Source organism: Eucalyptus grandis, chromosome 7 (assembly GCF_016545825.1).
Source record: "Eucalyptus grandis isolate ANBG69807.140 chromosome 7, ASM1654582v1, whole genome shotgun sequence".
In the NCBI taxonomy this organism is placed as follows: Eukaryota; Viridiplantae; Streptophyta; class Magnoliopsida; order Myrtales; family Myrtaceae; genus Eucalyptus; species Eucalyptus grandis.
The window spans coordinates 41919870-41945316 of NC_052618.1; the positions used below are offsets into that span (position 1 = coordinate 41919870).

General features: G+C 38.6%; 3 protein-coding genes across 3 annotated transcripts; 1 reads left to right on the forward strand and 2 right to left on the reverse strand.

The window, feature by feature from the left end:
* Positions 1–3650: 3650 nt before the first annotated feature.
* LOC120285991 lies at positions 3651–5429 on the forward strand. The gene is made up of 7 exons (XM_039317187.1): positions 3651–3929; positions 4092–4221; positions 4321–4364; positions 4487–4597; positions 4740–4832; positions 4921–5027; positions 5117–5429. The coding sequence occupies exons 1-7, from the start codon at positions 3832–3834 to the stop codon at positions 5254–5256; spliced, it is 723 nt and encodes a 240-aa protein (XP_039173121.1). The 5' UTR covers positions 3651–3831; the 3' UTR covers positions 5257–5429.
* A 136-nt stretch (positions 5430–5565) lies between these two features.
* Positions 5566–6512, reverse strand: LOC120295729 (light-regulated protein, chloroplastic-like). Its single transcript, XM_039317188.1, has 3 exons — positions 6290–6512; positions 6033–6191; positions 5566–5947 (listed from the first exon to the last, which is right to left on the reverse strand). The coding sequence occupies exons 1-3, from the start codon at positions 6463–6465 to the stop codon at positions 5872–5874; spliced, it is 411 nt and encodes a 136-aa protein (XP_039173122.1). The 5' UTR covers positions 6466–6512; the 3' UTR covers positions 5566–5871.
* Positions 6513–7702: 1190 nt separating this feature from the next.
* On the reverse strand, positions 7703–24019 carry LOC104453555 (ADP-ribosylation factor GTPase-activating protein AGD3). The gene is made up of 19 exons (XM_010068147.3): positions 23385–24019; positions 20448–20524; positions 19717–19817; positions 19030–19100; positions 17606–17668; positions 15864–15908; positions 14841–14906; positions 14576–14623; positions 14399–14494; positions 14273–14314; positions 12204–12419; positions 11962–12093; positions 11178–11402; positions 10966–11052; positions 10552–10890; positions 10211–10347; positions 10019–10112; positions 9052–9524; positions 7703–8620 (listed from the first exon to the last, which is right to left on the reverse strand). Exons 1-19 carry the CDS (start codon positions 23427–23429, stop codon positions 8506–8508), a joined length of 2472 nt encoding a protein of 823 aa, XP_010066449.2. The 5' UTR covers positions 23430–24019; the 3' UTR covers positions 7703–8505.
* Between the last annotated feature and the right edge of the window lie 1428 nt (positions 24020–25447).

The following is a 25447-nucleotide window of genomic DNA, read 5'->3' on the forward strand; positions in this document are numbered from 1 at the left end:
GCAGTGCCTCGTACAGTCGTAGAAATCGCAGTGGTCTCCGTCGATTATCCTTCGGCATTGTACATCGGCATGGAGAGGATTGTCACAAGAACCTGTGAGAGCAAATCGGGCATCAGAAACACTTGATTATTGAGTCGTGTCATCGACAATCGCACGGTTACAAAACACGAAAGAAATTTAGATTGTGTTCGGTAGAGCCCCGAGAGAATGAGGGCAAGGATGAAGAAGAACGAGAGCTTCATCATCTTTGCAAAAGATTTTGTTTTTACTAGAAGTTGAAAGAGGGCGTAGATGCGATCTGTGGTGCCTGGTCAAAATATTGAAAGTCACTAATTTTTATAATGGTAACCACTATTAATTTGTAACGGTTTTTTTTTGTCTACAATTAGCATACGGTTTTATTACGTTTTATAATGGTTATTTAACGGTCACGTAACGACCGTATAACGAATTTCTAACGACGGCTTTATAACATTTCATTTATTTCTACATAAACTCTTCATTATTTTATAATGACTATACAACAGTCATCTTCTTTTTATATTACCGATTTATTTATAACTATTTCTTAACAGCTCTCTCTTTCTTTTACCTATAAATTGTTACTCTAGACATAATTGAAAAGTGATATAGAGTGATATATGTATATAGATACATACACACATACATACATACATATAAACTGGAATGTCTTGTTTATCTTTTCGTATCTTTTTTTTTTTTTTTTTTTTTTTTGAGTTATACACATAATGTCGTTATGTTTCTTTCTATAATTTAGTACCGAATAAAAAAGATTTGTTGTATCTTGGAAGAATAAGCACTACAGCCTTATGCGGGACAATATTATCCTTAAGGACAATGCTTGCACACCTTAGATAATTATATTTATTTTCTAATTTTTTTTCAATTATTCTACCTATTATTATTATTTTCGTGTATTCTCAACATTTTTCCAACATTTATAAGGTTAGAGACTAGGGCGGGAATGAATAGCGTGGATTACTAGGATTCCTTTCTTGAATGGATTAGATCATATAAAATAAAAGTGCAGCAATCTTATTTTCCGCATTATTCTTACTATGTGGTCGCATGTTTAGTCAAATGGGTAATCGAGTCATCAACTTTTGAGAAAGTGTAGGCAAAATGCTTTGGATATAAGGCTATGTCTGTTTCACGAAAAATAATTTCTAAAAAAATATATTCCAAATTTTTCAATGTTTGTTTCACTGAAAATAAATTAGATTAGAAAAATATTTTTCATGAAGGGAAAAAAAAAAAATTCTAAGAGGAAAATGTTTTCCTTTTTCGAGAAAGAGGAAAACATTTTCTTCACTTTTTCTCTTATTTCACACCAATGTTAACCTTTCTATCTTTCTTTTTCTTTTTTTCTTTTTTATTTTAATAAATCAAATTTTTATTCTTTTTGTTTTTGTTTTTTCTCTTCTTCTTTTTTTTTTTTTTTTTTTAAGTCTGTCTTGGCTGGTCACCTACCACGACAACCGCTTGCGACTAACCACAGTCGAGCCTCGAGCTTCATCGGCCTTGAGCAAGGTCGAGGGTCACCGATATCCCGATTAGCGGCGCACCAGGCCAACAATGAGCTCAAACCATAGCTCGTCGCTTGCCCGATCGATAATGAGCTCAAGCCCTAGCTCGCCGCTCGCCCGATGAGCGGCGAGCTAGCTAGGGCTCCGAGGCTCGTTGATCTGATGAACGGCAAGCTTGACCTCCCTTGCCCACATAAGTAAACTTGAATTCACCTAAAAATAATAAAATAATTAGTTTTAAAATATATATAAATAAAAAAAAATTAAAAAAAATAAAATAATAAAAAATTGAAAAAGAGTGCGTGAAAGAAAAAAATTTCTTGCCTAATAACAAAAATATTTTTTCTTCTTTTCAGATTTCGACCGAACATCATAAAATAATTGCATTTTCCTAGAAAATAGCTTTCTGGAAAATATTTTCCAAAAATGTCACATTTTTCGCAAATCGAATGAAGCCTAATTCTAATCAAGTCCTTCAATTAACCAGTCGCTCAATTTTGCTTCTGTTGTAGCCTTAAGTGCATGCCACGTCAGAAAATAAGTAAAAATAAAAAAATTATATATAGCCAAAACAAAAAAGACAAAAAAGAATACTGTACAAGTATCTAGTGAGGAATTATCATGGCTAAACACTGTACAAGTAACTGAGTGGCTCAAGTGTGCTTAAGCTGTGGTGGAATCTCATGCTACTCTTCCTATAAAGTAATAATACCAAATCTTCATTTCCTAATTATGTTTATATGTTAACCGGTAGCTTGAGCTCATACACAACCGCCCATTCCAAATTTAGAAAAGTGAAAAAAAAAAAAAAAAAAAAAAAGATGTAAAAAGTCTATCAATTAAATGAAACTTCTTTTATCATGCAAAAGTTGTCATAAATCTAAGCTATATTTACTATGACACATTTTCCATAAAACTTCTTTTTGTGATATAAATAATGGCAAACTTGTACTTATGTAACATGTTTACCTTCTCAAATGAAAACCATTAAAAATATATCTATATGGATGCTAGAAAGCAAATAACTTTGACATAACCCCCACATGACTTAGTAAAATAGAAGCTCACGTTGTTTTGGCTGAAAAATCATCTTAAAAAACCTTGACGAATAGTAAATTCATCATGAGTATAAGTTAAAGGTTTTTTGTATCACAAGAAAATATTTAGGATAAATGTGTCACAATAAGCATAGTTTAGGGTTTTCTATATCACAGGGAAAAAAAAAAGTTAAGAATAAATATGCCACATCGAGCATAATTCGGGAATTCTCCACTTTTTCATCTTCACATTTATCTTTTAAGACTATGTTTGGTCGTCCGAATTTCTAACCCGGACAGGACTAGATAGGATCTTCACATTTATCTTTTAAGACTATGTTTGGTCGTCCGAATTTCTAACCTGGACAGGACTAGATAGGATAGAATATGAAATTCATGGATTTTGCTATATCCTATCTACTAGTGAATCACGGTACAAAAGTTGATCATGTATATTTTTTTAATATAAACAACATATTAGTTTAGAAATGCAAAAGTTCACAACGGAGATGGTAAAAAATTTGCAATACTATTGCTTAATTTATTTTTATTAGCTTTTTATTTTATTTTTTTCCTTTTCCCCTTCCATCATTCTATAATAAAATTTGATTAAATAGTAAATTGTACTAATATACTTAAAATACTAAAATACCTAAAATATGCAATATATAAATTTATATTATAGCATAGTATTAAAGTGGAATATATATTCTTACCAAAAAAAAAAAGTGGAATATATAAAAAAAATAAGATTAAATTAAAAAAACTAATTTTTTGTTTTTTGTCATTTTGAATATATATTAAATTTCATATATTATTTATATTGAAATATAATTTCAATTTTGTTAATTCATATAGAGATTAGAAATTCTATTCAACTCTATCAAATTTCCCAGCGTGATAATTTTATCCGATTCATATCCTTTCTATATCCGACTTCATCCTGACTTAAGTAAACATCAAATAAGAGATAGAATAAATTTTATCCATACCGCCAAATAAAACCTAAGAGGTTTTTCATGAAGTGTCATCAAACACCAACAAATGTCTCTCGTCGTGACAACACAACCGTCGTCTAAGCGAATTCCCGAACACATTCATCTTCCCTCAATTTTCTCAAGAAAGCGACACTCTGTCTTCGGAAAAGGAAGGGACCTTTCTGGATTTTGCAGACGTTTCCCAGCACCCAAAACCAAAAGCAACCCGCTCGTGGCATCGACCGAGCTTTTTGTCGCATCGAAACGAAGATGGCTTCGAACGTGAGGAGGTTCTTCTGCATGAACGATGCTGCCTCCTCCGCTACTGAATCTCATCCCATCACGCTTCTCTCGGGTCCTCCTTCCTGGTACACTCTTTCTCTCTGTGACACATGCACACATCAGATCAAACAGGTGGTGGGCATTCTTGTTTTCCTTCTGGGTCGGTGCAGAACCGGGGGACCCAATGCATTGAGCTTTCAGTTCGCCGTACAGTGACCGTGCTTCCGCTGCTGCGAATGATTTTGCAGCGGGAAAACTTCTTTGCTGTTCCAGTTCGCTTATAACCGCGCCCTGCGGAGCGATTCCGACGATGTCCCTGCTGTTGTCTTCATATGCAACCGTCGGAGATTGGAAGCTAAATCCCCTTATCTCTCTCAGGCACTAACTCCCTCCCTCCCTCTCTCTCTCTTTCTCTCTCTCATGTGGGTTGCCACTTCATCAGCCGTTGATTCGTGCTTCTGCCGTCTTTGTCTGTAGGGCATTGATCCGTCGTCCGGCGTGTTTGGGCGTATACAAATGAAGTGAGCAATTTGCTGAACCAGTCCCTTTTACTTATTACTAGGCTACAAGAACAGCGTAGAGAGAGAGAGAGAGAGAGGTTATACGGTGATGTATGATACGTTTGGTTCTGCATTGATTCAAGATATGTTGAGGATGATGGAGCGGTTAAGAAGTATTTTGCGGCCTTTCACCTGCACGAGTCGTTTCCAGCTGCTGTTATCGTCGATGATTTTGGCGAACTGTTCGATGAGAGGTACCCTCTGGCGCGCTTGCCTTTGTGTGTTTGTGTCGCTGACGGTTTTCACTGCTCTCCTTCTGGTTGATTATCATCAAAGTGACTCGGACAGCTACCTCTGTGATTAGAATTCTATATAATTTGGTTTGTCTTACTGAAGGAATTGCCAAGAGAAATATGCTAATCCTCGGGGGCGAGACCTTGCAATGGTCCGAACTTTGGCTTTGTGTCACAATGCTGTAATGCATGCTCGGTAATTAGACAATATTTACAATCCCTGTGCATTTGAACTCTGTTTCACTACAAATTGTGATGGCTATTGTCGTACATGACTTGCATAGCAAGCAAAGCCATTGCGAGATTCTGCTGGCTGATACACATCATGGAGACTCCCCTCGGTTGTTATATATCTATAAGAGATGGATTTCATCCATTTTCACAGTAAAAGGTTGGTTCCAGGATAAAACTGATTAGCTTTTTACTAAATTTTGTGTTATGCCGCATGACCCAATATTGCAATGGCTGTATGCGTCACAGGTGATGGCTGTGGGTCGTTTCTTCTCAGCAGCAGTAGCAAAGCAGGAAATGGCGACTCCATTAGTAGAGAAAGTGCAAAGTACTCTATAGCTCTTCAGTATTTGCTCCTGGAGGCATTAGATGATGACTCTGAGCAGTGATATTTCCTTCATTACTCTCAACGAGATATCATTTTGTTGGCTTGTAGCTATTGATGAAAGTTATGATCAACATAAAACATTAGCAGGGTTTTTTCTTATCTTTGAAGTTAGCGTCTTGATGTCATTTTGAATATCCCTTTTGGAGAAGTATAATACTGGTTTCATCAAGTGGAGAACTTCAGATCCTCTTGCATAACTTTCCTTACCAATACATCAATTTTTTTGGTAGTTGGAATATCTATCGAAGGTATCTATGCCAGATTCTTAAATTCTAAATGTATGAAATCCATACTAGAAGATATGAGCTGCTTCTCATCTCTGAAATATATTCTCATGATAGCTCCTGTTTCTGGTCAGAAGTATAGCGAAATCACTAGATTCCATAGCCGAGCATCATTCGACTTGAATGCGACAATTCACATGAGGACTACTCCAAGAACTAAACTCCCATCTTTATTCCAAGGTCAAGCCCATATTGTGGATGGATTTTTTAGGCATATATGCAGCTACAGGATGTCCGATTACATAACACGAAAAGGATGGGCATCAGAAGAGACGGTACACGGTGACATTATTATACCACAGCCGGCAGACTGATCTACAGAAGCTCTTCTCTCAGCGCACTCCTCTTTGAAATTCAGCCTCACAGAATTCACCTCCAAGATCATCACAGGCCTCTCCTAGAAACACCCTGAAGTAAAAGTCTCCAGACTCAATATGCATTCAACAATCGAAATTGCTGAGTAATGAACAAGTTGGGGATCACGAGAGCTCACGTATTGGGGCTATCATACTCGTAGTACTCTCGGTCGACAGGCTCCGAAGAAGTCCTGGGTTTGCTGCTCCGAGGTTCAGGTTTCAGCTTCACTTCCGGATACATCTCCACATTGCAGGCCTCCCCTCCAACCGTCTCACAAGCCTCTGCTGGAAAGACACTGGAACACAGAGAGAGACAAGCCGAGGAGGACGCTTGCTGCCCGTGGTTCTGTATTCAACCGAACGGAGAAAGAAAGATGAGATGGCAGCAACTTACGAGGCGGTGGAGTTATACTCGACCGTAGACGTATCGGGTGCGATGGCATGTGCTTTAACGAGAGGAAAACGACTACTCTGTGGCCTTGGCATGAGCTTCCATGGGGACCCAAGTGACCTTTCGATGGACGCTAGCGGGAGAGACGGTGCTGCTGCGAAAATTACTGATGTCTGCATGGTTCTGGTGTGAGACTTGATGCAGGGTCTCAAGCATCATCCGGAGTCGATGCCTTCGGAAGTGCATTTTATAGGAGTGGGGTTGATGAGTTCAAAGAGATAAGATGAAGGAGATACTTCCGGATAGCGGATAAGGATTGGGTCATTTTCTGTTTGACTAGAGATGTGGTGGTGAGTCTTTCAGAGAGGCCACTCCGTCGCGGGTATTTGGCCATTTTGGGACACGATTGGGAATGGCCAAGGTCGATGCTTAATGCAATGTTCTCGCGCAACAGTCGGGTGATCTACCTAAGATGAATCGTGGCTCTGCACAAACCTTTCAGACTGAATCAGTACGGTGTCGAAACGAAATTATAGGTCTTGTTCGGTTTAGTTGCGGACTTCGGAAACCAATTCAAGAGGAAACAAAATTCAGCTTCTCATCATGAGACATCAGCTCGATCTTTGGGTACTCCAGCCAAAACGATGGTCTATGGCAAGTTCTAATGGATAAAGATGACTTCGCTCCAGCTCACTTACGTATGGACAGTGGGGGCTCACCGGCAACTTCCGAGTGTCGCGTCGCCATCTCATCGTGCGAATCATTGAACGTAACAAAGGAGGTGGTTAGAGCGTGGGATGACAGGAAATATCGGGCTTTTCACGTACCCATAAAAGATACGTCGCCAGCTAGCCCATTAGAGCATCTCGTGTAAGTTGTTCACCTTCGTTTCCCTGCAGATAAAAGAGTAACCCAACGTCCAAGAAATGAACTTTAGCCAGCAGGGTGAGATGGAGGCTGAAATCTCAAAGGCATCCGACCTTTGCTATTTCAAAGCATATATGATCTCCGTCCGATAACATCCTCATCTACCGTTGTCCATTGAGTCTATAATTTCTTTGGTAAGCTTCTCAAAATCAGCATTCCATGAGGCCAAACCACATCGACGACAAAATCCCAAACCATTTCCCTTGCCAGGGTACGTTTGAGTACTTACATCTTGAATAACGAACGTCAACATCGTCAGTCGGGCCAATACTCACTTATGCACCCCATGTACAACACACCTCGTTCAATAACGCTCGGAAGCAAACTAACAGCTAAAGATCAGCACTGAACCGGATAGGATCATGCTCATAGAGTTATAAAGGTGCTCACAGTAAAAATATATATATTGAGCCAATCATATTACATCATTTAAAGGTCTGTGTAGCCAGAATCTTACTCATTCAATCTAAATATATCTGATTTCATAAATAAATAAATAAAAGCTAAATAAATTCTAGAAAAGGAGTCATGGAGTACAAAATCCTCAAAGTTAGCACAACCTAACTTTGAAAAAGAGAAAGGGACCAAAAACTCACTCTGAGAAAATCATAAAGTGAACTGGGAACAATTCCAGATAACCAAATGCTAATGCACCAAGCATTCTTCAGAAGTTAAAATCGACGAGTTTGATCCTCCAATTTCAGTTCATTCTTGGCTAACCATCCACCGAAGAAAAGAAAACGGGGGCTCTGAAAAGCATGACTCTCCAGAAGATATGAAAACATCAAATGTTTGTACATCCTACTTCCCCATTCAAAAATCAAAGTGAGCTTCCTCCTCACTCCCTAGTGACCCACTTCTAATTACCATCATAGAGTTTACATCATAATAAAGCTTCCATCCCAGAGGAAAATTGCCTATAAAGAACTAATATACAGACAAAACAGACAATGGCCTAAAGTACAATTTCACAGCTAGACCAGGAAATGATGCAAACAGCATAGATATCACACTACAGTTCTCTTGATCAGAGGCTTCACCTTACCTCTCACCTTACAAATTGATGCTTTAAATTACAATGGTGACAATGGTGGGGACTGACTTCCACAAAATCCTGTGGGGGCAGGCACAACAACCTACCACTCTCCTCCAGAACCCCAAATTGCCTTTTGCATTTCCTTCAACAAAACCAGCTCTTGAACTATATGTATAGATGACAACACATAAGCAACAAAAATACCTCCTCTCCAGGATATCCAGAATGACACTTCAAGAATTATCTCCTAATGACTTCATCCATTTGTATCCGACAATAGAGTGAGAACCTCATTGTCTCCGAAACTCGACTCCACTGCAAGCTCCAGGGGAGTTTTTCCTTCGTCATTTAGTGCCTGTGGATCTGCCCCCCTGCAATTGAATTATGATTCTCAAACAGGATGTCTATATGATATAACAAAGGATAAACTTTTTAAAGTTAAGACATTAATGCTGCTATCAAGCACAAGCTTCATGACCACTGCACTATGGATCACAGAGGAGGTAAACCAACTAAAGGAGCTAACAGAATAAAAAATGTTACTTATTAGTTCCATGGTACTCAAACTAAATTGTATTCTGCCCCCAACTTTATGCTATCTCAACATTTTCCCTGAAAAATAGGACAACACATTCATCCTCCACAATGTACATCAATTACTTTATAAGCCATGCATCTAATTCATATTAGAATTACCAAGCATCAAATATAGCAGTTTAGCTTATCAAAGGACCAAGGCATAATAAATGGTTATAAATAAAAATCAGTTATGATTAAAAGCCAACAAGATCCCTTTGGTCACCTTGCAAGAAGCATCTTGGCATTGGCAGCTCTGCCTCTTAAAATACAACGGTGGAGCGGCATATTCCCTCCTGAATCAACAGCATTAACATTTGCACCATATTGTAGAAGGAGCTCCAGCATGCCAATATCAGCAGTTTCACATGCAAGGTGAAGTAGAGTACATCCTTCAAAATAATCCATCCTTTGGCTGTCACCAGCACTTCCAAGATTCAAGGAGCTCGTTGAGGATCTCTCTGAGCTACAGCTTTGGTTGTGATTTGACTGTTCTTGCAATAGCATCACTTTTGCAAGAGTCAAAGAAGAGCTGCTTGATGCTTGCTGAAACACAGTATTGATATCTGTTTCAGAAGTAACAATGTACCGGTATACTGCTTTCCTGTCATTGGCACAGACAGCCTCCCAGATCTCTGGCGCCACTGATTGAAAACTTGGACTCTCCCTGGGCTTGCGGACAAAGAGCTTTTCTGCATACTGCAAGCAATAAGAAGAAGGGAGTCACGAACTGAAAAGGCTCTAATGATGCACAATATCTTACAGCCCTTCATTACAATATAAAAGGGGAACTTGCAGAGCTGAACAACTCAAATGATTAAAGAATGATACATCCAAATCCAAAGTCCAATCAATTCGTCAGCAGTGCAACAAGAAGGCCAATGTACTAATTGGTCATCTGGATTTATTCTCTAAACCACTGGCTGAGATATGACTCGATTAATAAAAAAGATGTTCATCCGTGAGCAGAGTCCACAGGTGACCATATTATTCTAATCACATTCTGTTGAGTTGCAATAATCTCATCGAAGACTCTGTTACTCATAAAAATTGTTCACCGAAAAGAACATAGCCCAAGAGGATTGTTGTCAAAAGTTGTTCCAGAATAAGCATATCCTCTCAGCTAGTGTGCAGAGCAACAGTAAGAGAAACAAGATACAAAAGCAATGAAGTGAAAAGTACATGGGCAATACCTTTGCATGGATAAATTTCTCCTTCAATGATATAACATCAGAGGTACCGGGCTTGGCCATAAGATGCATCTGCAGCTTGTTGGAATCAAATAAGCTAAACACAGAACACTGAACATTAGTAATATGAGCTTTCTCTAAATACCATTCAGAAGGAAATGAGAAAAGGCTTCAAGCAGCCGCAAAAATGGTTACCTTGTTGGATGATGCAAAGTGCTTCTTGATTGCAAGAGTTCCTCCCAAACGGAGTTAGCAAAGGCATTGCCCAGAGACTGAAACAAACTTATAACTGAAGGCTCCCATACTTTGACATCAAGTGTAAGTGACCTCACCTATGATTTGCATTCAACATTCATAAGTACCATCACACCACAAAGGTAAAAATAATTAAGACATAACATCAAGAAGCTTCTGTCAAACATTTAAAACGAAAGGCAAATGTTTCACATTTAAGGAGTAAGCTGTTTTTGGCACACCAGTATCACTAACTAAATGAATGTCACATGCAAAAGCAACCTGGAAACTCCTTCACTTGCCTTTGATATGTGGACCCCGAGGTTCCGATGAACACCAGAACACTCAATGCAAACAAGAACGCCAAGATTCAAGGATGCCCAGTCTGGTTCAGGAGCTCCACAATCAGCACATCTATCATTGCCACACACTTTTTGCAATATATCAATGGGCTTCTCAATTTTGACACAGGATCGTTGCTGTTGTAAGTTCCTCGACAAGCGGTCGTGATGAGAAGAACCAAGATGTCTCTCTGCTGTGTATTCTTCAGCAGCATTGTGATCAAAGTCAGAACTTTCATAAGAGCTACTCTCACTGGCAGAATGATGATGACTACCTCCCAAAGGTCCAGCAGAAAGACACTGAAAGATAATAGGATGTCATATATTCAGACGAAGAAAAAAAGAAGCCAGCAGTTCCAATTCTGTGGCAATTACCCTTTCAGGTGCCTGAGAACTTAGCAATGAAGTAATCACTCCTGTTATCTTTTGAATCCAGTCCTTCTGATCTGACTCACTTTCTGCCTGCACTGACCAGCTAAATAACAATTGTAAGGTTCTTTTCTACAAGCTACTCTAATTATGCACAAATCACAAGTTGTTTGAAACAACCATTAAAAAAAGACAGCTGCCAGATGCAGGAAACGCACCTGCAAAGTGTAACTTTTTGATGGTGAAATAATCCTGAAACAAAACCTTAGATCAGACTGGTCGGCATCCTCTTTTATGGTTGACGTAAGCAGATTCACTGTGTGATGAGCAACAGACTTCTCATCATGGACTCCACCGTGATAATGAGAAGAAAGCCAACGACTTAGCAATCCAGACCCAAGCTCTGAACTATTTCTCTGACCAGCGTTGTGACTGACAGAACCCTAAGAGATGAAGTCAAATTGATACCAGTATTTAATAATGATAATAATAAGTAGGGCCATGAATAATTAGAAGTCCACCATGGAAAATATTAAAGGAGAAGTCATCAACATCTTAGTTTGGTCTCTTACTGAACCATTTGGGCCTTCACAATGATGTATTTCTTTTCTAGGCCCAATTGGACTGGTAGCAGTTAGCCGGTATACAGTTATAGTCTAACCCAAGACAAAAACACCTTCTTCATATTCGTATCAATCTCTTCAAGTATAGACTATTCTTTCACTTTAAAACAAAAAAAAAAAAAAAAAAATGTTTGAGATAATTGCACACCTGCAATGGGGTTTACATAGTTAACAAAAGATGAAGAGCTACAATGAAAACATAAGTTGGCTTGATTGGAAAACCAAAACCAAACTAAGGAAATTGGTTTGGCCGAAGAAAGAAAAAAGAAATTTCAGCTTGCTCAGTTTCATGTGGTTAAAGCTGTTTCCTGGTAAATTCCTACAAGTAAGCACCATGTGAACAATTAATTTCAATGACAAAACAGAAAATATTACTTACTGATGGCTTACTGCATTGCTTGCGATAATAATAAAGCATTCCTCGGCTATCAAGAACAAAAAACCTCCTCTTCCAGTCACCTCTCAAATTTGATGATCGCTTTGAGAGATAACCTTGCCGAATGGTTTGAACCTACGAAATTCACAATAGATAAGCTCAGAGAAACGGTGAAGTGTAGCACAAAAGATGCTGAAGACAAAGATAATGGCCTTATACAGGGAAGGAAAGAAGTTTCTTCGGACCTTTCCTTTTGCAGCAGATTGCATCACGGCCTCTATCATCTTGTGGGAACTTCTGCCAGTTGCTTGTATACCCTCTCCATTGGGAGACCCATTAGGACCATTGGAAGACCGCCTACTCTCCCTATCAATCTGTCGCTTATATTCCTGCATCCTTTCATTAAGAGCTGCCTGCTCATAGTTGGACCGTTCTCTTGACTGTTGCGCATAGGTCAATACCTGCAAAGAGCTAGCTCCAAGTTTTTAGTATTTGGAAACAAACAATATATAGCAAGAAGAAAAAATGAAAATTTCTCCTAGAAGACTTTGAGAAACCACTACAAAACGGGCTTTGGAGTATTTTCCTAGAGCACTAATCACTCATCTTCAAGTGTCCTACTTGTTTCCTTCCAAAGACAAATTACGATAAGCGAACATTCATCAATTGTCACAGTGGAGAACTTGCTCAAAATTGATGATTCATAGTTACCGGAAATACCACTACCATGTAGTTTCAAGATATAAAAAGGCGAATATCCCAGGCGATCAATCTACTTAGGTAACTCTTATGAAAAACACCAACACTCTAATCACTTAGCCATCTGGGGATGTATCCATACAGAGGACGTACACAAGAACCATCACTTGCTTCATTCTTTGATGGTTATCAAAAGAGAATTCTCGCCCACAAGATTACAAGAGATTACAAGTGGCGTCACCACTTTTTGCTATAGATGAGCAAAAATATCTGACATGAAGCTTCCAAAGCAAAGCATCTAAAATCCCAAAGAGCACTCCTGAATTGCCTTCCCGATAAGCTGGCGTCACTGATGTCGAGTTGCTCAATCAATTCATCACCATAGGTCATGGCAGCAATCTGGCTACACTTTTCAGTCAACCATTTGGAGTTTATCGTCATTTTGTTTATGTATTCACATTAAATAAGGTGTAGGATCCATATAACCAACCCACAGTAGGAATAGGTTTGACTGAGTTGTTATTACTGGTGTGGAGGAATTAAAGGATCGAATGTCTTCGAATCCCAATGTTACTAAACTGTATTTTCCACCAAAAACTCACCCAATAATCTATAAAATTCCAAATCAACAGTGTTTTAATCCATTGGTTACACCGCATTATCATCAAGTCTTAATACTAAACAAAAAGGTCGGGAATTAGGGTAAAAACAAAGATAGACGGGTAACCAGACATCACACAACATATATAAATGACGACCAAAATAATTGTTGAGAAACATGTTGATATGCATTAAAGGCCAGTTTCTCTTGGTCTGTCTAACGCGGTAAAAAGCACCAGTTAAAAGTTCGAAGTTTAACATCAAGTTTTAGTGTTATTGTGTTGATTTCTGTTACTAATGTTGTGATCAGTGTTTTTGAACCCGGAACAGCTGGTTCAACCAGTTGAACCAGGAACTGGACCCGCGACCAGTCCAATTTTTATGTGATAAAAAGACAGGTCAAAAACCAATCATACCCAACATAGGGCCAGTTCAAGCAGTAAACCTGGTGAATACATCAGCAGTTTGACCGGATCCTTGACTGGGTCTCTAGCTCAGGAAAAAAAATGAAAAAAAGGTACCCACAAGGGGAATGGAACCCTTAACCTCAAGCATAAACACAGACACTCAAGTCAACTTGGCTGAGCACATATTTGTGTACAAACGTACACTCCAATGAATAAAGTAGATAACTCAGTCGTAAATTGTGAGAAAATCATCAATGCTGCAGTTCAACTCAGTTGGACTAGATGACCTACCAAAACAGAAGCCGCATCAGGTCTTTGACCACTGCAAGGTTTCAAACCATTGGTTTTGATCTTAAGTTATCTTATTAAAGAGGTTACATCAACATCATGTAATTCACATGCAAGAAACGGCTTACATAGGAGTGAGAGTGTCAAGAAACATGTGTTACACATGTAGAAGCAGCTTACATATGACTGTGGACGTCTCATGTTAGAGCTTTTGGGTAAAAAACGGTTACTTAATAACAGAAGCTTTTTCAGTAATGTCAAATAACAAAATCTACCCAAGACAGAGTAGGAAAAACACTGAGGGGAATATTATACCAGACCTGATTTATGTATGGTTCCATTTGATGCAACAATTCATAGCCCTATAAAGTAAGTTCAATGTGAGTATACCAAGTATTTGGAAAAATTAGACCCAGTGAAGGCTAAAGTCTTTCAATATGATTCACCTGTTTAAAGTATCGAAGATGAGCATCCATTGTCCCACTCACTGCTTCCAAGAATTCAAACCTCTTTTTTGCTTCGACATTAGATAAAGCAGTTACCTATAGAAGAGATCAAGCAAAATGGTTATGGCGCATCGCATTTGTTGACACGAAGTGAACTGGAAGGATGCAAGTACTCACCAGGTTAAAACGAGCTTGCTCAAATACGGACCGTGCACTATGAAGCTCCTAAATTTTGAAGGTACCAATTTCAATGAATATTATGCTAAATAAGATTATCATTACAACATAAATCAGAGAATTCATAATGCTGCATGCCCCACCCCCCTTTTTTTTGTCTCCTTCTCAAATCCATTTTTTCTCCACCAAGAAAAGAAAACACATAACAGAGATATCGACGTGGTCATACATAAGATAAGAATAACCGCAAGTACATAGATCTTACCTCTTCTAAGACATTCGCTACATCTTTTTTTGTTCCTTTCCTTAATGAAAGATACTTCTCACGGGCCTGCACATAAAAATTGGTCTACATCTGTCCATTTGTTTACTAATAACGGGCCATAAAGATTCATGCGTAAAAAAACCGCAACAACAAGATATAAATGCATGTGATAAAACGACTTCAGTCTCCATTGTCAACAGTATATTCTTAACAAAAATGAAAAAAAAAAAAAAAAAAAAAAACAAAGACTTTAATTAGTTCATTGACCAGCAATTGGACATGGAATGCCCGATGCAAAGTGAAAATATTCGAAAATGCTCTTCTCAACCAACATCCGTTGCATATGTTGTTGGGACATTGAATATCATAAATATGGCATTAGGATACTTAAAGCTGATATATATACTCTTAATTCCTTTCTGTTCTCTAAAAACAAGACCACTCTTGCCGATAAGCAAGATTCTATCAATGGAGTTAACAAACAAGGTTTACAATCCATAAAACCACACCTGTCTGTAAGAACCATACTGACAGGATTTACTTGAAAGAAGCCACACACGTTGACAATTATTTTCCTTAATATCAAAGTACCACAATCACATTGGAGGACAAGACCCATTCAACAATTTCGTCTAATAAACTATGCACTGAGTTATACTCCCTATCTAGATAATTTAAGATTGTCCACCAATAATATTTTAACAAATTATGATTAATGAGTATATAAGTCTGAATAGGTGGCTAGTCCATGTTCTTCCCAACATTCATACCTTTTTTCAATTACATCTACCAAGACAAGAAAAAGTTCCTTTGCATTTAGGACACCCTTCCTCTTCCCCACCAACCCCTCCCCCCCAAAAAAAAAAAAAAAAAAAAGAGAGAAGACAAACATCAGATGTGACCACTATGTTATCTGGAACCAGTGAAAAGGTACTTTCGAAACGATATGACCGCGACTAAGTTTTCAGACAAGAAGATAATTGCTGCTAGGATATTATATTGGCAGAGGATAAGGAATGACACCTGATCATAAATAAGGCTGGCCTTGTCAAACCGCTTGCGCGCTTCCTGCACTTGCACGAAATTTGTCATACCAAACTGTCTGAAGAACCAACATACTGCAAAACTAACTTCGTCATGCTCTTCATAAAACACTTAATTTATGCCAATTACTTCTCTGTTTCTGTAATAATAAATTTGCCTTTACTAGTTGCCCAAAATCAGTTCAAAGCAAAGTAGTGTTCCCTTTTGCACCTCAAGGTAAAACCTGCTATACAGGCAGACTCAAATCTGCAATTTTGACTGTACTAAGATCCGTCAGGCAAGCCACCTTTTAAGTGGCGCAGGTTTTTTTCTGTTCTTTTTTTTTGGGGGGGGTTCCAAAAAAATTCCACTTCAAATACAGGCAATTATTTGCATATTTTTAGCAATTCCAGCCCAACAATATTGAATTGACTGCAAAGCCACCCAAAAAACAGCCAAATAATAATGTCCTAACATCTGGACAAAGAAAAAATCGCACATTAATATCAAGTCTGGGATCTCATGTTGTGAGATGAGATAACAAGCCATGCATATAAAATCCAAAGTTTCTAAAGTATTCCTACCAAATGTAAGGTTGCTGCTTCATGTGATTGTCATCTTTGAGTTGCGTCAAATTAGACTTAAAATGTTTTCAACCCCAAACACAACATGTTTATCGTATTCGAAAACTTAAACCCAAATGCAACCTGCTAATCATTCACATATCCAGTTAGATGAACTAGATCAAATTGGGTCAGTCAAACCCAAATATGACTGGAAATATCCGAATAGCTTCTTTGAGATGAATTTAGTTTTGATGCATTTTATTCATGAAATGGATCTGCTAGATATGGTTCTCTACAGAAAAAGAAAAATTAAATTAAGTATATCAATATACGAGAATTAATAAATCAGATTGGCTCATTTAATTAAGCAGGTGACTTTCGAGTTCATGGATTGAACCCAAATATGACTTGTCCGTTAATCATGCAACAACAGCTCACGTGATTCTAACATAAACACCATCAACAACCCTAAGCGTGCCAACTTCTTGCCAGCTTTAAGCCATGTTTTCTTGTAAAGAAAGTGCCACCCTAACTAAATTAATTCCCATATCCATTTAGAATAATCTCTTTTATCTTTCAGGACAGTTTAGTCACAATGCACAACCCTTAAATCTTTCAAGAGAAAGTGGACATTAATTTTAAACATAAAGTAGTTTTCTAAAAATCATTTTCTTATCTATTCTGATATACTATATGATAATGTTCCTCCCCTGGCTTTATGACTGAAATCTGGTCTGAGCTTCTCAATTAGCAATTCCGTGCAAGGCAAGCTTCAAATGCCAAAATATAAATGGTAGGTTGATTGCATCCTCTCTATACCCAGCTTCTGCAGTTGCTCTTTGCAAACAACTGCTAATTGCAAAATATGAGTTCTCAAAGTGACCTCATGATCCTCAAACGACATATAATTCTGCTAAGATTACTTGCATCATAAAAGCTTCATCGAATCTACTATACATTATTTAATCTTAGCCAACTTATATCAGAAATCATGTTAAAGGACAAACATTTTAGTAAGCCTCATTGCATATAAAAAAATGAACAGCTTAATTCCTATCAGGTAGAAGCCATGCTCCTAAATGCTTCTCTTACATGTTTGCTATGTAGCCATCCTTAACAGGACATGTCATAATTTCAACAAATAGTGAAATCCAGTAAGAGTTTGCATCACAATACCTTGACATCATGCAAGTCAATGTTGACGAACTGCAATAATCTGTCATTTAGCATATGCTCAACCTAGAATAACAAAGCAAACAAACATACAAAAGGCAATGTCATTGCATATGCATATATGCCAATAAAAGCAAGAGGTGAAGCTGTCAGAAGGGGAAGAGACGGGCATGGGAGAAGGAAGGCAATCCAATCACATGGAAACCTTACTAGAAAAAATTATTCCCAGTGTCAGGTGATGAAAAATGTCAATGCAACTATACAAATGTGTCATGTAGTTTCTTCAAAAGATTCTGTGCATCATAATACGGATCCTCCACTTAATGGCCAGCAAAACTTGTTCGTGAAACTACTATAGTTTAATCTGGGAAGCATCTTTAAGAGAGAGCCCAACCTAGAGGGAAAGGGAAAAATAATGATAAAGCAAAAGCACAATAGGGGAATTGTGCTCTCGGTGAACAAAAGAAAACCACCTTATCTTAGAAGCGACGTAGAATGTTCGGTACAAACTGAATCAATCTACTAAAACTGATCCAAACTTACACTCACAAGCTTGATCTCGGTAGCTTCTGAGAAACTCAAAAGAGACTATTTATTTGACAAACTAGCATGTCTAGTAAAAAGGGTAAGAGAGTGACTTAAGTATTAATACAGATAGAAAGCCAACGCATGATATTGTAGTCATGAGAAACAAGTGAAGGACTAAACTAAATAAGACATAAGCGCTCATCTCAGCGAGTTGACCATTACAGAAAAGACTACAATAGGACATCAATGGAGTGCGACGCCGTATCCAGAAGGAGCTCATGTCAGCAAGTTGATTATTACATAAGATCTAGAAACAAGAAATAATGTGGCCACGTTGAACGGATCAAACTGTGTATGACAGTCCGGATCTTTCCCAGAAGACAACATTTCATTCGGTTATTTTAAATTCATACTATGCAGCACAGTGCTTCATCTTCATTTGAGCCACAACTTAGAATGCAGACTGCTCCATGACCGTTTGTACAGAGCAGTCCATCAGATATATCGAATGCATGTACGGAATAGTGACAAAGAAGTCATTTTCCCACCACTAAATGTAGTCATTTTCCCACTTTCAGCGTAGAGAATGCTTTCTAGGAGACAGCACTTGCTAAAGAACCAAAGGATACCGGCATATGTTATTTCAAGAGAGGAAAAATTCAATTGGAGTGAAACTACATATTATTAAAGAAAAACTTGGGAGGATTAAAGTCTCTTCAACTAATCAGATAAATGCAACAGACCGGCATATTTACCAGCAAGGACTATCAAGAGTTTTCCATACAAAACAAACATTCTGAAGATTCCTTAGCCTTAACACACAAGTAAGAAGCAATTCCACTACAGCAAAAGAAAAATTGTCAGAATCGAGTCAACTACAGTTTCAAATAATTGAGTACCTGTGACCGAAGTACTTCTTTGTATGTTCCAATCTCTCTCAAAGCAATAGTAAACTTTGTCATGACAGGGCCTGCAAAACAAATGAGAAGTTTCATCATTGGCAATAAATCAGTAATCAAAAGAATCAGCTCTCCTAATTGCAAATCAAACCATGCAGATGAAATCAAAGAATAAATACAGATGCCATGCTTGCCTTCACTTCACATGCTCTCGTGACATGTTTAGGAAGCTAAATAAATATCAAGAGCTTTATGGAAATGCCTATGTAATCTTTTTTTTATGAAACTTTTTGACAGAAAGAACTCGTTCAATCAGGAAGCATCTCACTAAAACAGCCAAAGGTAGAGCTGTCAAAGCAAGCATGCAAGCGCAGGTACTCGCAGTCGGTCTTTTCACAATGTTTGTATTGAACTGCTGTTGAACTTGAAACAGCAGAGTGAACTAGGTCCCTACGTTCTCAGTCCCATAAAAAAAAATCATAGGTCTGGATGTTCAGGAATGCAGTCAAATTCATGTTTATAAGGATCACAAGCACTCATACAAGGCCAAACTTCACTTATGACTGTGCACTGAGAGAGAGAGAGAGAGAGAGAGAGGAACACAGAGATCGTAGGAAGAGGCAGCAGCATCTATAACATTTGCAAGTCAGCTTCCCCGTATAACAACTTAGTTGCACGGACACATACCTCCAAAGGCCACACTAATAGGATCATTGTGCCCCCCGCCAAAACCTTCCAAGGCACTTGCAAAAGCAATGTCTCCATCATAACCCTCACCAAGGCCTTCCCTAGAAAAGAGAAAAGGAACAAGGGCACAGAGCGATAGTATAAGAAGCAAAAGCTGATTGTCTGGCACACTAGTAACAATCGTGACAATAAAAAGAAACTACTTAAAAGTAACGAAGTTGAGCCGTTCTTTTAGTCCTGCAAATACTAAGTTAATCAAGGCATTGCTAAAACTAACATCAATCTGTCCAAAAGCCTCACTACAAATTCATTAATTACCCTACAGCTATCTTTGTCATGGATAACCAGACATTTATGTCTGGTTATCCATTTCAAAGGAAAGGAAATGAGTTGGAAACATAGACACTAGAAAGAAGAACCAAATTGCATTTTATCAGCAAAATAATTTAAGGACATTGATAATTACAACAGTACAGCAGTAGACACTAACAAATGAACTAGAGCCAGTAATGAACCAAAAGCCAAGATTGAACAGGGTGAGAGTATTGCTAAGGTTATACGACAGGAGACTGAGAGGACATTAGCACATATGGTAGATAGTTCATGCTGCAACAAATGCAAAGAACAATGCTAAAAGTGACCATCTCGTAGAAATGTTTTCCCGATTCTCTTGGAACAAAAACATTCGGTGGATCGAAAGAGCACTGTCAAGAAAGATTAAGCAAGCATACGTGTATTTTCTGCACCCTTTGTAGAACTTCATACATCGCTCCCTTAATGAATCAGAACCTTCTTCCAAGCTCTGTATCTGTTTTACCAAAGCAGTTGTCAACCTCCTAGAAAACCTCAGCATGAATAAAAGTTGAAAAGTGAATATGCCAGGCACAAATTCAAAAGTCTTTCCTTTGACAGAATCAGAGGATTAGACCACGGATCAAAGATGGACTCTCAAATTTAGCTCCAATGAACAGATGAACCACTTTTTTATGTATAACTTCTTTTTCACGTGAAAAGTAAAAGAGACAGTTCAGGAGAAAAAGACTAATTGAGAAGAAACTGGAGTATAACTTCGCCTCAAACTGACTCTAGACAATTGCTATGCCCTTGATATGATACATAAATAACCATCTCAATCCAATCAATGTTCTTTTTTTTTGGTAAAGCCAATCAATGTTCTTTATAGATAAACAAAATAATAAATACAGACAGTTCAATAATAATAGTAAGGAATATGAAGAGGCCACCCTCAGGGTATTAAGGGATACTCCTGCTGTAATGCAGAGAGAAAATGGAGTGCCACACATTGCCAGATAACAATGCAGTGTACACCAAAGCATTTAAGTAGCTATGACAAACAATACTAGGAGAGAATATATCAAGCAAAATTCTACATTTTGTCACCACAATTATGCCAATTTTTCAATCGTATACTTCAATATTTAATTTGTCCAACCAAGGCCTTGAACTTGCACAAATTTTCTGATAAAGTCCCTCAGGGACCAATTTCGGTCAATTCGGGCTAACATGGCTGCTGGGCTGTGATCCAGTATAACATGGAATAAATTTTGCCTCTATGGACAAGCCATTCCGAAAAATTTTTGCCTCGCAAATGAACTCGGGTTACGTGTTTGGTTTTAGCTGTATTGACCACATCCTTTGATGTAACTGGTAATTCCTTACCTTAGAACGACGGGGTCAAAAAGCCTAAGTAAATTAGTTTAGCCCTAATAAAAATAAAATAGATTCTAGAATCCCTTTAAAGCTCATGTCACATTGAGGAAGCAGAAGAAAAAATTGGAAAATCTAATCCTACCTATCATAATCAATATTAGTTACCATGTTGCCTAATCATGTTCTGAAACAAGGGAAAAATCATTGGTTTGTCAAAATAACTAGCGAGCCATGAAAAAAGTTGACGTTCTTTCCATATATCCTATGCACATGAGCTGGGGGAATAGTGGTCCCAAGGCAAACTTGAATATATTTTCATTTCCCTCCATGTCATTTTCCACAGCAGATTATCTACTGCAGCAAACTTTCATACTCCAGCCTAGTTTGACAGCTAAGAATCTCGAATTGAGCAAAATTGGTACAGGAGGGACTTGATTAGATAATTTATGCAAGTTTAAGGATTTGATTGAAAAAGTATGTAGGGATCAAAAAGTAGAATTTGGGCAAAATATTAACCACGTTTCTGGTACTTTCTGCAAACTAAGCATGCAAAAATGGAAAAATTGCATTGAAGATGACCTAGCCTGCCTTAGCTTGAATTGCAGCTTAAATCAAACAACATGCATATCCAGTTCCATAAAAAGCGAAGAACACGTATACTGACTTGTGTAACTTAAGCTAGAAAAAGGTTACACGAGGTCCTCAAGAGGCTCTTCCACGGAGATATGTACTAAAATGTAAATATGATCTCATATCTCCTTTAATGATAAGCTCCACAGGATTCAACCAAAACATGAGCAACAGAAACTTTATAGTCAAGAACTGGCAGCATCAGTGAGAATGTAGATTGAGGAAAAACAACTTCAAAGAAGTCATTATTAGAAGAAAACAGATAGACACTGTGGCAGGATATGCGTCACCACATAACAACTAGAAACACTGCGAGTAAGCAGCAACAAAACAGTAGAGCAAATTTTATGGAATCTCTACCTTCCATCTAAAATGGGACAGAAAGATTCTCATTTCAATGGACTATCATGCTAACAAGTTTTTAAAGAGTAATTTCATCATGGAAGATAACTTGCCTCCAACATGATCTTGCAAAGTGCAGTTATCAGCATGTCTAACGTAATATGAGGAGAAGAGACATATATGATCTAGCAAGAAGTATGCAAGATGACCAAGGGTATGGCTATGCCTCCAAAGCTTCTGGGACAATTGACCTCCAAAAGAAGTAAGCGGGATGGCCTTTGAAGTTTCGACTTAAAGCTAACTAATATCCCACTAGCAATTATCGAAAGGAAAATTAATAGGATGGATGATTGCCCAATCCCCCGAACAGCATACATGGCGATCACGCTCAATCAGGAAATGTACGACAAACCTGCGAAGATGCTTTATTCCCCACTGATTTTAGGAAGCTGTTCTGAGAAGCAATCTATCCTTCATAAAATGTCAATTCCGCTTCTTCTTCTTCTTTTCTCCAAAATAAAGGCAAAAGCAGGATCTATAACATATCAAATCTATACTTCATTTTCTTTAAATCCAGAGTTCTTAAAAAGAACTTCTATACTTTAAGAACAGGGGTTTCCGCACTATACCCAGAAGTACTTCTTACCAATTATTTCACAGGAGCACCCCCCCACCACCCAAAATGAACACTTAAATCATTTCCTATCTTTGACGAAATTAACTAAAAAATCTACTTTTTTAGTGAGTTTAATCTCTTTCTAACAAAGTCAGCTGATGTTCGTCAGCAAAGAAGAAAAGAACAAAGAAACGGACAAAAATAGAAACGAAGAAGAATTATAAGAGCGGAGGTAGTTTCGTAGCAAATAGATTTTCCCCCAAATCAGCTCAATTGCAGAGAGATGAAGAAAAAAAGTCAGCGCCTTTTATCCCAACTTGTAGGAATTTAAAGGAATCACGAGAATAGCAAGAGAGAAAACCCACACAAAAGGCACGCTCCGGGAAGAGAGAGAGAGAGAGAGAGGGACCTGCTTCCGGAACATAGGCGAGTCATCGAGCTTGGCGAAATGCATTTTCGAGTCACGGTTTCTTCCCCTCAATCCAGAACGAGACCTCAATTCAGCATTGCCTCAACAAACGAAACACCACCGTCGTCCACCTCGGGCGACCTCAAGCGGACGCGATCTCGGAATCCGCGATCGCGACCAAGATCTCGCGTTTGGGTTCCATCTCATTCGCCTATTCAGCTCGAACGCACACAAAACCACCGCGCTCGCGAAGCGACCGCAATGCGGGACCCGGCCGGCGGGTTTTCCCGGCCAATGCGAATCCCCACGACACGAAGGGAGAGCTCCGACGGCCGCGGATTCCTCCGAGGGATCGAGCGGAGCGGGCGAAGGAGCGGGAACGACGCCGGGCGCAGGAAACCCTAGAAGAAGGAGGAGGGAGGACGGGGGCGAGCGAGCGTGCGGAGGTTTTGATCCGGCGCGTCAATGGCGTTCCTCGGGGATCACGCGCGGATCGATCGCGCCGTCCCGTTTCGGTTCGTCATCGTCGGGACCTGAGGGGGAGGGAAGGGGGGTAAAAACGTCGGAGCAGCAGCCGAAAACGTTCGAGGCGAGACGCAGAGGAGAGAGAAAAACAAGAGAGAAAAGAGAAGAGATGGAGAATGGGGGCGGACATGGACAAAAGCGAATTGCGCTTCTCGCCTTGCCTTTTTTATTTTTATTTTTTTTTTGCCCTTTTTTTTTTTTTTAATGTTTTGGCTTTTATGTGGAAAAGCCAAATTAAAATGGAGGGGGGAACGCCAGACACCATTCCCTCGCTCGCTCTATGCGACGCGGGCGATTGGGCGGACGACCGTGCGTCGTTTTGCGCGCGGAGCGTACCGGGGACGCCGTCGTTTTTGCGGAGACCGTTTTTGGAGTTTAAAAAACGAACGGGAGAGTCGCCGACGGGAGTTCGCTTTACAGGGGAAGGGGAGAGGATGACGCGCCGTACCGGGAAAGCGCGTGCGATCTCGCTTCAGGGGCGGAGAACGGGTGGCGATGATGATGGGCGAAAGGCTGGCGAGGTGAATTCGACTCGACCAGATTAAATGCTTGAGCTCGACTTGCATTGATCTTTGGAATCCGAACTCGACTCGATTGATCTTTTCATTAACTCAATCTTGATTCCACTCCACTGATAACGTATAATTCAACTTTAACTGGTATGGAATACGTGATTGAATTATCAAAACAAAGTAGGATAGATGAAAACTGCTAATTACTCATTTATTTTGTATTTGTAAATATATAAAATTAGAATATATAAGTGAGGTTAGTGAGACATTCGCTTCAAGTATTTTGAAGTTCGCACTTGTCTTATTTAAGTGCTTGGGTTAGTTCGACTTGAAGAATTCAAGCCGAGCTTAAGTAACTTGCTAACGAATCCCCTTAGAACATTTAATAAAATTTAGGCTCCATTCATTTCACGAACGTTTTCCATATTTTTATATTCATTTCATGGAAAATTAATTCATTTGAGAAAACATTTTCCATGAAAAGAAATTTTCTATGAAAAGAAAAAAATTTCTAAAATGGGAAAAAATATTTTCCGCTTTTCAAATAAGGGAAAATATTTTTTATTGTTGAAACATTTTTCTCATTCACTCTCTCTTATCTCACCCTCTTATTAGTCCCCACTTCTTTCTCTTTATTTTTTATTTTTATAAAATTTTGAACTTTTTATTATTTTTTTTTTTATTTTGCCCATTCTTCTTCCTTAGCTGTTTGGCGACCACACGACAGTCGACGACCAACCATGGTCGGCAACAGGCCGTGGTCGGCGACAAGCCAAAGGTGACCTTTTCATTTGTCAATCGAGCCCAATGTCCCTAGCAAGCCCGAGGCCACCTTTGGCCAATCGCTGACTATTGTGTGGCCAGCAATCGACCAAGGAAAAGGAGTGGCAAAAAAAGGAAAAATAAAATAAAAATGTAAAACCATTTTTTTAGAAAAATAAATAAAGAAAAAAATGTATTAAAAATGAGTGCACAGAGGAAAATCGAATCAAATTTTCCAAACCAAATGGTGGAAAATATTTTATA